The following is a 14,625-nucleotide window of genomic DNA, read 5'->3' on the forward strand; positions in this document are numbered from 1 at the left end:
AAAGCCACTCAACTAAGTGGAAATAATATGACGTAAAGAATACAGAGAATAATTTTGTTTACATATTTATGAAAATAAAATAACATAAATTATAAAATAACATAAAATACATAAAAGTAAATTTACTTTTCTGAGAATGTTTAGGCCAGCAGAGAAGGCCTTGCTGGCCCTGAGGGCCCGCCACTGTGTATAGGTATCCAAAGACTTTCCGTAATGTAAGGGTACCACTGTGCAGTCGCACTACCCAATGACAGCTGTGCGACAATGTGCAGAGTCATCGAGCAGAGAAAAAGTGATCAGTGTGGTGCAATCCAATACTATGTTGGTTGTGCAGTAATCGTTGCACCATTTTTTAAAGTAACTAATTGCAGTAATTGTAGTACAGCTTTAGGTGTGCAATTATACAGAAAGTCCTTGAGCACGAGGGTTAAACTGCCTGGTGCTGTAGAATATTGATCACTGACAATTGTTCAAGTATGTACAGAGCTGGAGCCGCAAAAATGCAAAGAGCCACTATGAGTTACTGTTTAGGAAGTTCATGGCGACTGGGAAGAAGCTCTTTGAATGTCTGCTGGTTTTGATGCACATTGTTTGGTTGTGCTTGCCTGAAGAGAGTAGCTGGAAAAGGTAGTGGGCAGGGTGTAAGGAGTCCAGTAGAATTTTCCATGCCCTTGTCTTGGTTCTTGCGGTGTGGAAGTCCGCAAGGTGTATGTTAGAGTAGACAAATACAATGTTGTTATGTTTTAAAGTTTCATTTTGTTACATGCTTGATTGACCTCGAAATGCTTGTGTTCAGAACATCTTGCACACAATGGAGGAACACAAAGGAAGATTTAACTTTGGACGGAAGGGAGTACTCTCTAGGAGTACTCGTACACTCCATCATGAGAAAGGGTCACGAGCCAGGTTACAGACATATCAGCTCATGGAAAGACCGCTCATTAAAATGTCTACGTTTCTGTTAGTTTATGGATGTTGGTGCTGGTACCAAGGGAATGCTTTGTCTTTGGGGGTCCACTGAGGGGGCGACCCAATGAGGCCATCCAGGGGTGTGGTATGTAAATGAAGATGTGAATGTTTTTCTGATGTATTGTAATTTGCATACACAATCAATAAAAAGGCTGGCAGAGGCTGCAGAGGTCAGTTGACAGTGGGAAGTGCACACTGAGTGGCTTCATGGAGAACTGCACCTCCTGCCGGCAGTGAAAGACAATTTGTTCCTGTGTTCGAGCCTTTGTCAACTGTCCGAGCGAAAATCTCTGACATTACACAGTGGTAATTATTTTTATTTGTCCTTTGCAGTGGGATTTTGTCCTTTTTTTTGGCAGCCGCAAACCAAATTGTGATAGAAAAACACAGGACTGATTCAATGACTGCTGTGGAGAACTGTCTTAGCACCTCTTGCGGCAGACCATGCTTGCTCAGCAGCCTCAAGAAGTACATCCTCTGTTGGGCCTTTTTCAGGATGGAGTTAATGTTGGCCTCCCACTTCATGTCCTGGGAGACTGTGATTACCAGGAACTTGAAGGTCTCGCCAGTTGACACAGGGCAGTTGGATAGTTTGATGGGCAGCTGTGGCGAAGGATGTTTCCTGCAGTTGACGATCATCTCGACAGTCTTAAGCGTGTTCAGCTCCAGGTTGTGTTGGCTTCACCAATCTATTCCTTCTTTGCCTAAATACAGTAGAGGCCCAATCCAGACATAAGCCGTGTTAACCCAGGCCCCCTTTGCCCATGGATAGCCCATGTGACACAAGACTTTAGTGGCCGATTCTTACCAACGCCCACTTAACACACACAAAAGCCATACAAGAACCAGCTAGACATTGGTGATTAGTTCTAACTTATAACATATGCCCTCTTTGCCGATGTGTGACCCATGTAACACATCTTTGTGTAACTCGTTCTAATGCATTGCCACTAAGCCAGTAAGTGGCCCAGACATTGGTGGCCCACTCTAACAGATGCTCACTTATCCCACAAGCTGATGGTACCTAGACGTGACCAATTTTAACATGTTAGATTAGTCCTCTTAATAATTAGATAGGTGACTTGAGCTAGGCCGACCAGTTTTCTGGTGGTTACTATTAGCATAGCGGGCATTAAAGATAAAAGAACTGGGCAAAGGCTCCAAAACAACTTTTCAAACCCATGCCCGCATAGACCAGATATAGCCCATATGAGACCCAGACATGGTTTACCAGCTCCAACCCATTCCCATTTAGTCCTTATATAAACCTTATGGTACCCAGAAATGGGGCGGCCCGGTTGTCCAGTGGCTAACACGTCGACGGTTAACGGTTGTGTGTTAACGGTTCGATCCCGGCTCCGGTCTTGCTGTTTGGAGTTTGCATGTTCTCCCCGGGCCTGCGTGGGTTTGCTCCGGGTACTCCGGTTTCCTCCCACATTCCAAAAACATGCATGGCAGGCTGATTGAACACTCTAAATTGTCCCTCGGTGTTAGCGTGAGCGCGAATGGTTGTTCGTCTCTGTGTACCCTGCGATTGGCTGGCCACCAGTTCAGGGTGTCCCCCGTCTACTGTCCGAAGATGGCTGGGATAGGCTCCAGCACCCCCCACGACCCTTGTGAGGATCAAATGGATCAGAAAATGGATGAATGGATGGATGGTACCCAGAAATGGATGACCAGTTTTAACTCATGCTCACTTAGCCATATGGGACCCAAACATGGGTAACCAGTTCCAACCAATCCTCACCTAGCTCATCCATAACCCATCCAGGACCCAGATATTCTGACCATGCCACTTAGCCCATATACAGCTCATATGGGACCCTGACATAGGTGAACGGTTCAAACCCATTCCCACTTAGCCCATACACAACCCTTATTGCACCCATCACATTTTCCCAGTTCAAGCCCATGCCCACAAATCCCAGATGACACCTACATGGAACCCAATACCGTTGCCCACTTCTAACCCATTCCTAATTGGTACCCAGGAAGCCCGCATTTACCCCACTTGGGGCCCAACTGAACATTTTGGCTGGATAAGTGGTGAGAGATTTGAATTATTTTTTTTTAATTTTGATTTTACTGTCATATACAACGCAGTTGCGATTAAGTTGGGACATTGTGTTAAACACAAATAAAAACAATACAATTATTTGCAAATCATGTTCAACCTATATTTAATTGAATACACGACAAAGAGAAGATATTTAATCTTCAAAATGATAAGCTTGATTGTGTTTAGCAAATAATCCTTAACTTAGTATTTTATGGCTGCAACACATTCCAAAAATGCTGGGACAGTGTCATGTTTACCACTGTCTTACATCACCTTTGTTTTTACAACATTCATTAATAGTTTGGGAAACAAGCACACTAATTGTTGAAGCTTTGTCGGTGGAATTATTTCCTATTCTTGCTCGATGTACAGCTTCAGCTGTTCAACGGTCTGGGGTCTCCGTTGTCATAGTTTACGCTTCATAATGTGCCACACATTTTCAGTGGGAGACAGGTCTGGACTGCAGGCAGGCCAGTCTCGTACATGCACTCTTTTACAATGAAGCCGTGTTGTTGTAACTCGTGCAGAATGTGGTTTGGGATTGTCTTGCTTTCTGTAAAGCCTGTATTTATCTTTCAGCATTCATGGTGCCTTTACAGATGTGTAAGTTACCCATGCCATTAGCACTAACACAGCCCCATACCATCACAGATGCTGACTTTTGAACTTTGCACCCAAAACGGTTTAGATGGTTCTTTCCCTCTTTGGCCTGGAGGTCGCTTTGTCCACAATTTACAAAAACAACCACTGACTCATTGCGAGTAGAGGACTACCGGCCATCTCGTTACCTCTGTGTCCCGCGTCCTTTATGCATAATTTTCCTGCGGGACGCACAGTTCCAAATAATGTGCGTTTTTGGGACGCAAGGAAATTTCTCAGTCAAAACAAAAAAAACCCACGGTAAATCTTTTTTTCCAGCAACAATCGCAGCTTGATCATCGCTGCCATTGTTGTTTTGATCTTGCGTTAAAGTAATCTCGCGTGATGAGATTTCCATTCTCTCGAGACGAGATTGGCGAGATCGGCCTTCACCTTGCGGGATGATTGCCAAAATGTGTAACAAAACAAGTGTTGCGAACAAGTGTTACGAAAGTTTATTGTGGAGATATCACAGAGGAAGCAGCTAAAGTTGGATAGTTTTTTGCGATGATAAGTTGACTTTGAGAGAGGAGAATTTATGAACTCAAAGACTGAACCATGGGTTTAAATAAGAACCTATTTCTCAACAAATCTTGTTTGCTTGAATTATTAAAATTTTTGCAGCATTTGTTGATAAGAAATAAAGCTATTATCAATGCATATTGTTGTTGTTTGTGTTATTATCATATGCAATTTAATAAGTAGACCATTTCAGAATTCGAAATTTGGGACTCTCTAAACGCATCATGAGACTCAAACTGTAAAATTATCACTGGACTACACGTTGATTGTGCTCGTAATTTCTCTACAAAATGTCAATGCACTTCTCATTTCCAACAGTTGAAATCTGGAATTGCTTTGCTATACAATGAGGAGACCAACAATTCCTATGACGTCTGCCTGAAACTGACCACAGAGGCGTTAACTATACAAAAGCTGGATGTGGTTTGCACAAGAGGAAGCCAATCCCAAGTCAATGTAAGTGCCCCATAGATGTGTTATGATTCATGCTGCATAACTCCAGACTACTTGTCACATTCATAATATCCTTTCGCCCCCCACCCCAAAAAAAAAAAAAAATCACACTTTCTAAAGCACAGAACTGTTGTACTCCGAAGACAAGATACAGGCGGTCTGGGCTTGAGCATCAAAGTAAGCAGATCCATTTTGATTATAAAACCATTGAAGTTGAAATGAAAAGTACTTTGTCAAGCAAAGGTGAATGTCTGAGGTCGACGATTTCATCTGTCTTTCTCCTGCTTTTCAGGGGGGTGCCGAGAATAATGTGCCTGTGGTGATTTCCAAGATTTTTAAAGATCAAGTAGGTAAGAATGTAGTTTCCAACACTTGAAAGTTCACAGCTAGAAAAAAGTCTTTGTTCAAAGTGGCAAGAAATGTTCACAACTAGAGAAATATTCTTCCCTTTGGAAGACCTTGGAGGCACAATTTATTTTTCAAATATATTGCAAAGATGAGTCTTGGCAGTGTACATGAAAATAAAAGAAATATAAGCCTGTAGAAAAATGTACTTTTATAAAATAATAAATACAATCAGAAGTCAGTCAGTGTGCTGGAATCGCCTTTACTCGAGTTTGACCTTTGAGGTGCCACTATACAAATGCAAACTTACACATATAATGATACTGTTTACTTTTTGGATTTGTTAAAAAATGCACAGGTGAGAGAGAACTTTTACTTTGCGTAAAAATATTCAGTCCACCGGACATGCAAGTATGCTGATTCAGGGCCAAAGTATGCCCACCAGACTTTTTGACAATGAAATACGAATTTAATCACTGTAAGCCACGCCCATTCCATTGTTGTTTTGGATTTTCCTTATTTAACTCAATAGGCCACCTGAGATCCGACACGCCCGTCTCTGGTGAAACAGTTTGTACAGGTTCAGAATTTCCATGCAAAGTGTTTGATTATGAGCAGCTGAAGGCACAACTCGTAATGATGCCATTTGTTCAGCATGGATTACCGGTATTTTGCCCAAGGTAACGTGTCCACAAATGTTATTGCATTTTCACAGTTTTATAAGTCATTTTAAAAACAGTTTCCTTGTCACCCCTTGCCTCTTAAAAATACTTGCGGCCTATTTTCAGAGTCTGTGCTTCATGTTTCCTAACCAGTTAGAATTGAACAGTTTGGTACTACCCAAGATGAGTCGTATCGAGAGACTGATTGCTATTTCCACTAAATGAAGGGCATATTGAAATGAATAATTATTTTCTAATGTTTTCATGAACCTTTAATGCTTGTCCATTGATCACCGCAGCCGATCAGACAGGGAAGCTGTTCGTTGGTGATGCTGTGTTAGAGGTGAGTACATGAGTGTGACCTGCTTCGATTAAGGGGTCGTAGCGATAGGCTATTTCCGAGGGTCCACAGAAAATGCAGAAGAATCTATTTCATTGAAAAAATAATTTCAATCAGAGTCCCTAAATATTGAAATGTATTTAAGTGCATATTAAGCACAAAGGAGTTTGGTGCACAAAATGTGCTCTTTCTTAACAATGTACAAAACGTAAAAACTGAAAGACGATGAACAATTAACATGAATGTTGTACAGAGGGTGACCAACCAGTTAGAGACTAAGAGCCGATTTTTTTTACCGTGTTACTGCAAAGGGCCACATCATACACATGAGCACACATAAACATCACCCCATCTCTTCCTCCACACACACACAAACACACACACACACGCACACGCACACACACACACACACACACACACACACACACACACACGTCTTTGCAAGATCAAGAGAGGTGGACTGGTGCATGTCTAAAAGACATTTGGCATCAACAATCACTTTACCAAAGGAAGTCATAAGCCTCACGTACTGCACAACTGAGAAACAAGACCCCCTTGCCTCCACTGATCGTTCACCACGTCTTTCAAATGCAAGATCCTGCAACTATCTTGGAACTGCTGGAAGACTCTCGCTCAAATTATGGCAGGCTGTACATCTGCAGGGCGGCCCGGTGATCCAGTGGTTAGCACGTCGACCTCACAGTGCAGAGGTCGTGGGTTCAATCCCGGCTCTGGCCTTCCTGTGTGGAGTTTTCATGTTCTCCCCATGCCTGCGTGGGTTTTCTCCGGGTACTCCTGTTTCCTCCCACATTCCAAAAACATGCATGGCAGGCTGAGTGAACACTCTAAATTGTTCCTCGGTGTGAGCGTGAGTGTGGATGGTTGTTCATCTCTGTGTGCCCTGCGATTGGCTGACAACTGGTTCAGTGTGTTCCCCGCCCACTGCCCGAAGACATCTGGGGTAGGCTTCGGCATCCCCCTGCAACCCTTGTGAGGATAAAGCGGATCGGAAAATAAATCACTCGATGAATGTTCATCTCAGTAGCTGTTTTATGCTGACTCCAAGCATACATTGCACTGATATGATGCTTTAACTTGGAGTTTGTGTGGAGTTTGCATGTTCTCGCCATGCCTGCGTGGGTTTTCTCCGGGTACTCCGGTTTCCTCCCACATTCCAAAAACATGCATGGCAGGCTGATTGAACACTCAAAAATTGTCCCTCAAGTGTGAGTGTGAGATCGGATGGTTGTTCGACTCTCTGCGATTGGCTGGCAACCAGTTCAGGGTGTCCCACGCACCTACTGCCTGAAGACAGCTGGGATAGGCATCTGCGCCCCCCACGACCCTTGTGAGGATGAAGCGGATTAGCGAATGGATGGATGAATGGACTTGGAGTGGGCCTTAAGCCAGGACTCCTTGCACAATACCTTTTTCCAGTTGGAGAAGCCTTACTCTGATGTGAAGTCAGAATCTGGTACATTAGGCAGGGAAAAATGTCTACAGGCGATGCAGTCGCCACAGTCATAAAGGACGGAGTGTTCAAGCCAAAAATTGTTTCTGCACCAGGAGTTGTTTGAATGACCTTTCCTTGTTCCATGCTTACTTACGGGGAATTTTGTCAGACATGGCTGAACAGGACCCTTGTCTTTGGGTCTTGAAATGTCTAGAATAAAATGGTCATTAAAACAGTTACGGGCTCAAGAAGAATATTAGATAACTGCAGCTGCCAAGCAGGTTTCAGGCAAGAAGCTGCACCACTCGGTCTTCTTGGAAGAATGAAAAAAGCCATGCAGCCAGATATGGATCTGGTTCTTCTATCGCTGCATCATCCCATTCAGAAGCAGATGATGAAACTACATTGTATTAAAAACATGGTGTAATCAGAATAAGAATGCAACACCTTCCACTCCCAAATTCCCTCCCCCACATACTGCGTAATTAATAATTCAAAGTGTCCCAAATTAACTGTGCTTGTAAATACTTGTGTAGAATTTCTGATGTTCTTACATTCTTTCTCTTGAGACTAACTGCTGATGTTACTGCCAATTTTAATGCCAATATTTTCTCCCCTTTTCATTTTTTACAGATCCTATTAAAAAAAAAAAGACAGGATTGTTACTCCCAGGTTCGCTTTACTTTCAAGTTAATTAATAATAAAAAAATAACTTGACAACATATTAAAATCCCCACTTCTAGCCCTAAAACTGTTAATGGAAATAGACCCCTGTAGTTCTAAGTTAGCATCCTTGAACTTTTGACCAAGGAATGGTGCTACACTGTAAAACAACAACATATTTAGTTTAATTCACCTCGCTTGTCCAGAGTGTCATTTTGCATAACATTGTGTTTGAAACTTGTGACAGCACACATGAAAAACTGCTCCGGGGCCAGCGCCAGACACTTGTCACAATGAAATGACCCAGATTCAAGGAAATACGATTAAGAGGAGATTAGTCATAGTTTGTATGGAATGATTCCTTGTGGCTGGCTCCAAGGTAACCCTTAGATCGTTCAGAAGCTCTACAATTGCATTGCTGAATTGAGGGTATGTTGCAATAAATTTTGTTCACGGCGTTGTTTAATGTTTAAATGAGTGGAAAAGACTCATTCTCCCCATTTTCATCCTTGTTTTGCCCATGCATCCTTTTCATGGTTCATGCACAGCGGTGACATTTGCATCCTTTCGTCTTAATGCTGAGGCGCAAAATCAGCCATTGCATGTTGTGTCACATTTGATAAATCATGAAGTGCATTCAAAATTCATCCGTTTTATTTACACCCTCCAGAATGTGCACCCAAACACACGCGGTGCACTTAGACAAATGACAAAGAATTAAGTCCATTGTTTGTTTACATAAATGGATCAAACCTGGCAGTCAGACACATCCCAGGAGAACGTAATATTTCAAATTGACCTCGATGCAGCAACAGTTTTACACTCAAAGCCAGATCTCATTTTCCCAAAATAATTTGCTGAAGGGGGCGGCACGGTGGTCGACGAGTTAGCATGCTGGTCTCACAGGGTTTGATTCCGGCTCTGGCCTTCCTGTGTGGAGTTTGCATGTTCTCCCCGGGCTACTGTGGTAATATATAATAATAATAATAATATATAATAATAATGTGGTAATCAATAATCTGGGTTTCCTCCCACATTCGAAAAAACATGCACGGCAGGTTGATGGAACACTCTAAATTGTCCCTCGTGTGGAGTTTGCATGTCCTCCCTGGGTTTTCTCTGGGTACTCCTGTTTCCGCCCACATTCCAAAAAAACATGCCTGGCAGGTTGATGGAACACTCTAAATTGTCCCAAGGTGTGATTGTGAGCGCGGATGGTTGTTGGTCTACGTGTGCCCTGCGATTGGTTGGCAACCCGTTCCGGGTGTCCCCCACCTACTGTCCAAAGACAGCTGGGAGAGGCTCCAGCATGCCCCGTGACCCTTGTGAGGATAAGACGAATAGAAAATGGATGGAATTTGCTGAAGTTATGGCTACCACCATTTAGTTCCATATAGGCATAATAGTGTGAATTCCTTTTAAGTAAATTGGCCTGAAGAAACTACTCTGATTGTCGTTAGTTGCTTCGCTAACATTTCTCAAACCATGTCGGTCAAAGACAAAGGCTGAGAAAGCAATTTGGAAACAAGACAGAGTTCATAAGGGAAGAGTTTTCTGCTACTCCATCTCCAGTGACGCTATGACTAACTGTCAAATTTTAATAGCATACTAAATATATACATAAAAAACAATCAGAATCAGTCACATAAACATAACTGCTGTTTATTAAAAAAAAAAAGAAGAAAATAAACCCATATGCCACATCTGCTTTTCAAGAGCTTATTATTGTCGACATCAATCCATCCATTTTCTTCATCTTATCCGGGGGCAGGTTACAGTGGCAGCACTTTAGCAGGGGGAGCCCAGAATGCTTTTTCCTCAGCCACTTTGTCCAGCTCTTCTGGGGAAATCCCTCGGTGTTCCCAGGGCAGTCAGGTGACACAGTCTCTCAGCGTACCCTGGGTCATCCCCGACTCCTCCTTCCGGTGGGATGTGCCTGAATTACCTCACCAGGGAGGATATTCTAACCAGATGCTCGAGCCACCTCATATGACTCCACTCGGTACCAAGGAGCAGTGGCTCTACTCTGAGCCTCTCCTGGATGATCAAACACCTCACCCTATTTAAGCCGTTTGTCTCCGTCCGGGATCTTGTTCTTGCCAGTGGCCACAGGTGAGCATAGATCGACCAAGAAATTCACCATGACAGACCGAAACAGAGTTGGGCTGAGCAATATATCATTATCATATCGTCATCTAGATATGAACATTCAAGATACTAATATTGAAATGAAGGTGTCATCAGTCATGTGAATTTACCACGCTTGTGTTGCATGTAAAATTCAAGACCACCAACCGCATTCTTGGCCAGCACTGTGAGGGCCCTTTCGAGCTGCTTGCAGCTCTAGTTGCTTCCATTGTGTAAGACCAAAATGTGAAATGATTGTATTGATTAACGTACTAAGAAATAGAAACACTGAACTATCTACTCTCTTGGTTTTTTTAGGTCAATGGGATTAACGTGGAGCGTTGCACTCATGAGCAAGTTGTGAGTATATGTACTTTTTTTTTTTTTTTAAATAAAATGAAAATTTAACCTGTTGCACTGTTGTGGCCCTCATCTGCTATGCTTACCACAAGACTGGAGTGATTGTAAAACCTGAGTTGCACAACAATAATTCAACTCCTCGTTTCCTTTTGCTGTTTATTGTGATAAATTGAAAAACTCCATAGATGTAGATTGGGCACGACAAAGGTTCAGGGTGCTGCATTTTTGAGGGCTTGGCAAAAGAAAAATAATTTCCCTCCCTTTTGCCACAGCTGTTACACGTGGCAATTTCTTGTTCGAGCAACATGCAATTTTTAATCACAGGTTATTTTATTCTGGGCACTGACAGATGCCGACAGGATAAAAAAACAGTCAGTTGGACCTCACATAATTACCCATTCAAAATGACATTTTGTAACTTTACATCCACCCGCGAGAAATAGCCAAAACTTTTTTTTTTTTTGAGAACCATTCTCCGTCACTTATTGCTATCTGAAATATTGTCGTATTTAATTGTGCATTGGAGGTAGAGGAAGAAATTAGGGCTGGGTGATAATGTGGTGATAATATAATAATAGAAGATTGATACAAAAAAATCAGGACCCAAATCCCAACCCCAGCATTCTTTACACCAGGGGTGTCAAACTCCTTCTTGTCGCAGGCCACTTTGGAGTTACATCTTCCCTCGGAGGGCCATTAAGACAGTTAAAGCGAATACATGTTTAATTATCACATCGTATTATTACTTGTACACAAAAAAAAAAAGATGGCTCACTAATTTGAAATCAGTCAAGTATTTGTTAAATTTTTGCTCAAGTGAGTATAAACAGTGTAACAACATTTTTGCAAAATGTCGCCATTATTTACAGTGGTACCTCTACTTAAGAAATTGCTAAACTAGAACATTTTAGAAGTAGAGATGCGTTTTCCATGTAAATGCCCTAATCCGTTCCAAGCTCCCCAAAATTCAGGCATAAATGTTTTCTCAAGCATAAAAATGCATCAAAATTTGTAACAAATACATGTTACAAATTAGATTATTGCACAATAAATGAGAGTTTGTAAAAATAAATAAATAAATAAATAAAGAATAAAAATGATGAACTTTTAACTGCATCCTCATTGTTTTTTGCCCTGTTTAGTTCATGTTCTCTCTCAGAAATGTTTTTTACCTGGTATTTTGTAACGAACTGATCCAAAGACGTTTGCTCTTGTCGGCTTTTAAAAATCCTTCGAAAATGTCCATGGCAAAGGTGAGTGATCGCCCGCCTGGTGAACACTTTTTCTGAGTGATTCACATTTACGTAAAACTATCGCAACACCTCATGGCCTGAGGGGCGAATGACAAAGACGCTGCATAAGGACATATCTATCGATATACACACACGGACTCATAGCCAATGGGATGCCAGGAAGATGCTAGGTAATAGCCAATGGCAGAGCAGCTATAAGTATGTTGCGTTCAGGAAACTCGGAGCTGCACATAGCAACCCGTACTGTATTTTTACCCTTCAAATCTTGAAATTTCTTTCGTAACAAGAGGCAATATTTTCCTGTTGAGGTATTTCGTAACTTGAAAGTTTCGTATGAAGAGACGTTCGTAAGTAGAGGTACTACAGTATTACTTATGACAATTTGAGATTGCGGTACTGATTTAAGCAAACATCATGGAAGTTGACACAGATGATTTGCTTTTGTGGGCCACATAAAATAACGTGGCGGGCGGGATTTGGCCCCGGGACCTTGGCCTTGACACCTGTGCTTTACGCTCTCGGCCGAGGCTACGTTATATTTTTGCCACAATTCGAAGCTCCTTAAGATGAAATGTGGAGCACAAAAATGTGTTTTCAGTCATTTCAAGAACCATGACTGTGAACCTTGTCCGCCTAACCAGCGAGGACATCCAAAGACTCTGAAGAAGTGTGTGCATGTATGTGTGCATCCACAAGCCTAAGTGTGGCATACGTACCCTGAATAATAATATGACTTGAACTTAACTTCATTGAAATACATTATCAGCCGCCTCAGTGCAACTCTTGTAATAAGATGGGTATTGTGCGTACAAACACCTTCGGATGGATACGTGGTGGAACAGTAAAGTGCTTGCTCTATCTGGCATGACTCTGTGAGAGAGAAAGCAAAAAACAGACACAACAGGTTCGGGCTTTCTTAATTGGTTTGTTTCTATATCCTCTCTATCCATTATACAGTCTAAATTTCCCTTGCGTAAGTTATCGGTGCTCATTGGTTTCAGTACCATTGCTTGGCTTTGTAGATGAGACTCAGTTACATAGTTCCACGAAAACCATCACTTCTGCTCCCCACACTATCCTCACCAACAGAGTTACCGAAATGAAATATTGAGTCAAACTAAACTGCAACAAACCTGAAATGATCGTCATCGCTCCAAAATCCCTCACCCGATCTGCTCAGAATGGCTCTCCTTTTCCTTCCATCATCAGCTCCACTGTGACCACTTCCACATTAACAACATTGATGTCACTGTTTACCAGATGGTCTTTTGACAAACAGGTTCCCAAAACATTTTTTTTTTAATCTGAAAAACATTTCTGCCTTTGTCCCTTCCTTTCTAAAACCGTCATTCATGCATTCATACCTTCCATCCAATTCATCTTATTGACAAAACTGGGGCGACATGATTACTGTTTTGTTTCCACCCATACGGCAACCAATAACGTCCTGCTTTTCCAAACCGGTACTGATAACCAAAGTTTTTTGTATTCTACAAATATATCCATTGTTGCAGATTAAAAGAATAAATCATTTCAATCCCACTGTTTACTCATTGTTACTCCTTTATTACTTACTCATGTTTTGCTCCTTTCTGAACTGTTGTGACTTCTGATGGTGAGGGAATGAGCTCTCTCAAAAGCTCTGACGCATATCATTATGGATTCATAAAGATGGTCATATTTTGTTTTCACCCCCACTAGTGTTTTATATATATTTAATATTAATGCTTCCAAGAGTAAATCATTCACAAAATTATTTACAACAATGCACATTGCACATATATTTTTCAATAAAAGCAGCACCCCAATTATTTTAGTGCTCCTGGTCATTTTCATATGAAGACATTTTCAAGGACCAAAATAAAAACAAATTATGAAAAATATTGCTCATCATAGCTGCACTTCAAGGAGCTGTGGTTGTTTGTATTCCAACAAGTATTGTATTCGATTGTGATAGTAGGACACAGTGTAGCGTCATAGTGTTTGCTATCCATCCATCCATTTTCAGAACCACTTATCCGTCCTAGGATTGCGAGCATGTAATAAAGCTGTGGTCAACTGTTGTCCGTGCATATTGGAAAAAATAATCTGGTGATTCCACTTCATGTTTTGCCCTTGACACCGCTGCCTTTGTTTTTTATTACCCTGAAGCGTCGGGATTGAATCTCAGTGTAGAGACAGAGATTTCCGACTAGTTGTAATTCCATATCATTTTGTGGGGTATGGATCTGTTACGTTTTGCATCGTGGTAGTTGGAGGACCCCAAAAAGCAGGGAGGCGCAGGGTGGACTGACCAAAATGTATTGAACAAAAATACAAACAGGAGTTCACTGGAACTCAAATACTCAAACAATGTCCTGAAAATCACAAGAAACCAAAGGAACAAAAAAACTATTACAGGAACAAACCCATGACAAGAGCACACACAGACACTCAGAATGATCCAACAAAGACTGACAGAACCGAGGGAATTAAATACAAGCAAAGTGGCGAGACAACGAGAAACAGGACCCACATGACGAAACAGGTGGAGACAAAGCGGGCACATGAGGGAACAAAACCAAATGTAGCCAAAACAAAAACATAACAGTACCTCTCACTCCGAAACAAAAACATAACAGGATCTGGCGTTGGATGTAGTGAGGCTCGTCAGTGGAGGTTAGAGGGGCGAGCCATTAGCTTAGCTCGGCTGGGGTGCCCACGTACCATCGAATCCAGGAGTATCTACGAAAGTCAATTTCTGCATTACTCCTTCACTGTTGTTTAATTTTTAGTAATAA

General features: G+C 41.8%; 1 protein-coding gene across 2 annotated transcripts in view; it reads left to right on the forward strand.

Moving 5' to 3' along the window:
- sntg2 (syntrophin, gamma 2) overlaps positions 1-14,625 on the forward strand; it is a 72,318-nt gene that overhangs the window by 5,291 nt on the left and 52,402 nt on the right. Inside the window, exons 2-6 of one of the 2 annotated variants that reach the window (XM_019888572.1) lie at positions 4,508-4,645; positions 4,763-4,819; positions 4,935-4,992; positions 5,949-5,992; positions 10,551-10,592. In XM_019888572.1, coding sequence (XP_019744131.1) covers positions 4,508-4,645; positions 4,763-4,819; positions 4,935-4,992; positions 5,949-5,992; positions 10,551-10,592 — 339 coding nt within the window. Of the gene's footprint in view, positions 1-4,507; positions 4,646-4,762; positions 4,820-4,934; positions 4,993-5,948; positions 5,993-10,550; positions 10,593-14,625 lie in introns of those variants that run through there. The other variant, XM_019888574.1, reaches the window with a different exon arrangement.

The sequence above is a fragment of the Hippocampus comes genome, unplaced genomic scaffold, assembly GCF_001891065.2.
Source record: "Hippocampus comes isolate QL1 unplaced genomic scaffold, H_comes_QL1_v1.1 scaffold405, whole genome shotgun sequence".
Taxonomy (NCBI): domain Eukaryota; kingdom Metazoa; phylum Chordata; class Actinopteri; order Syngnathiformes; family Syngnathidae; genus Hippocampus; species Hippocampus comes.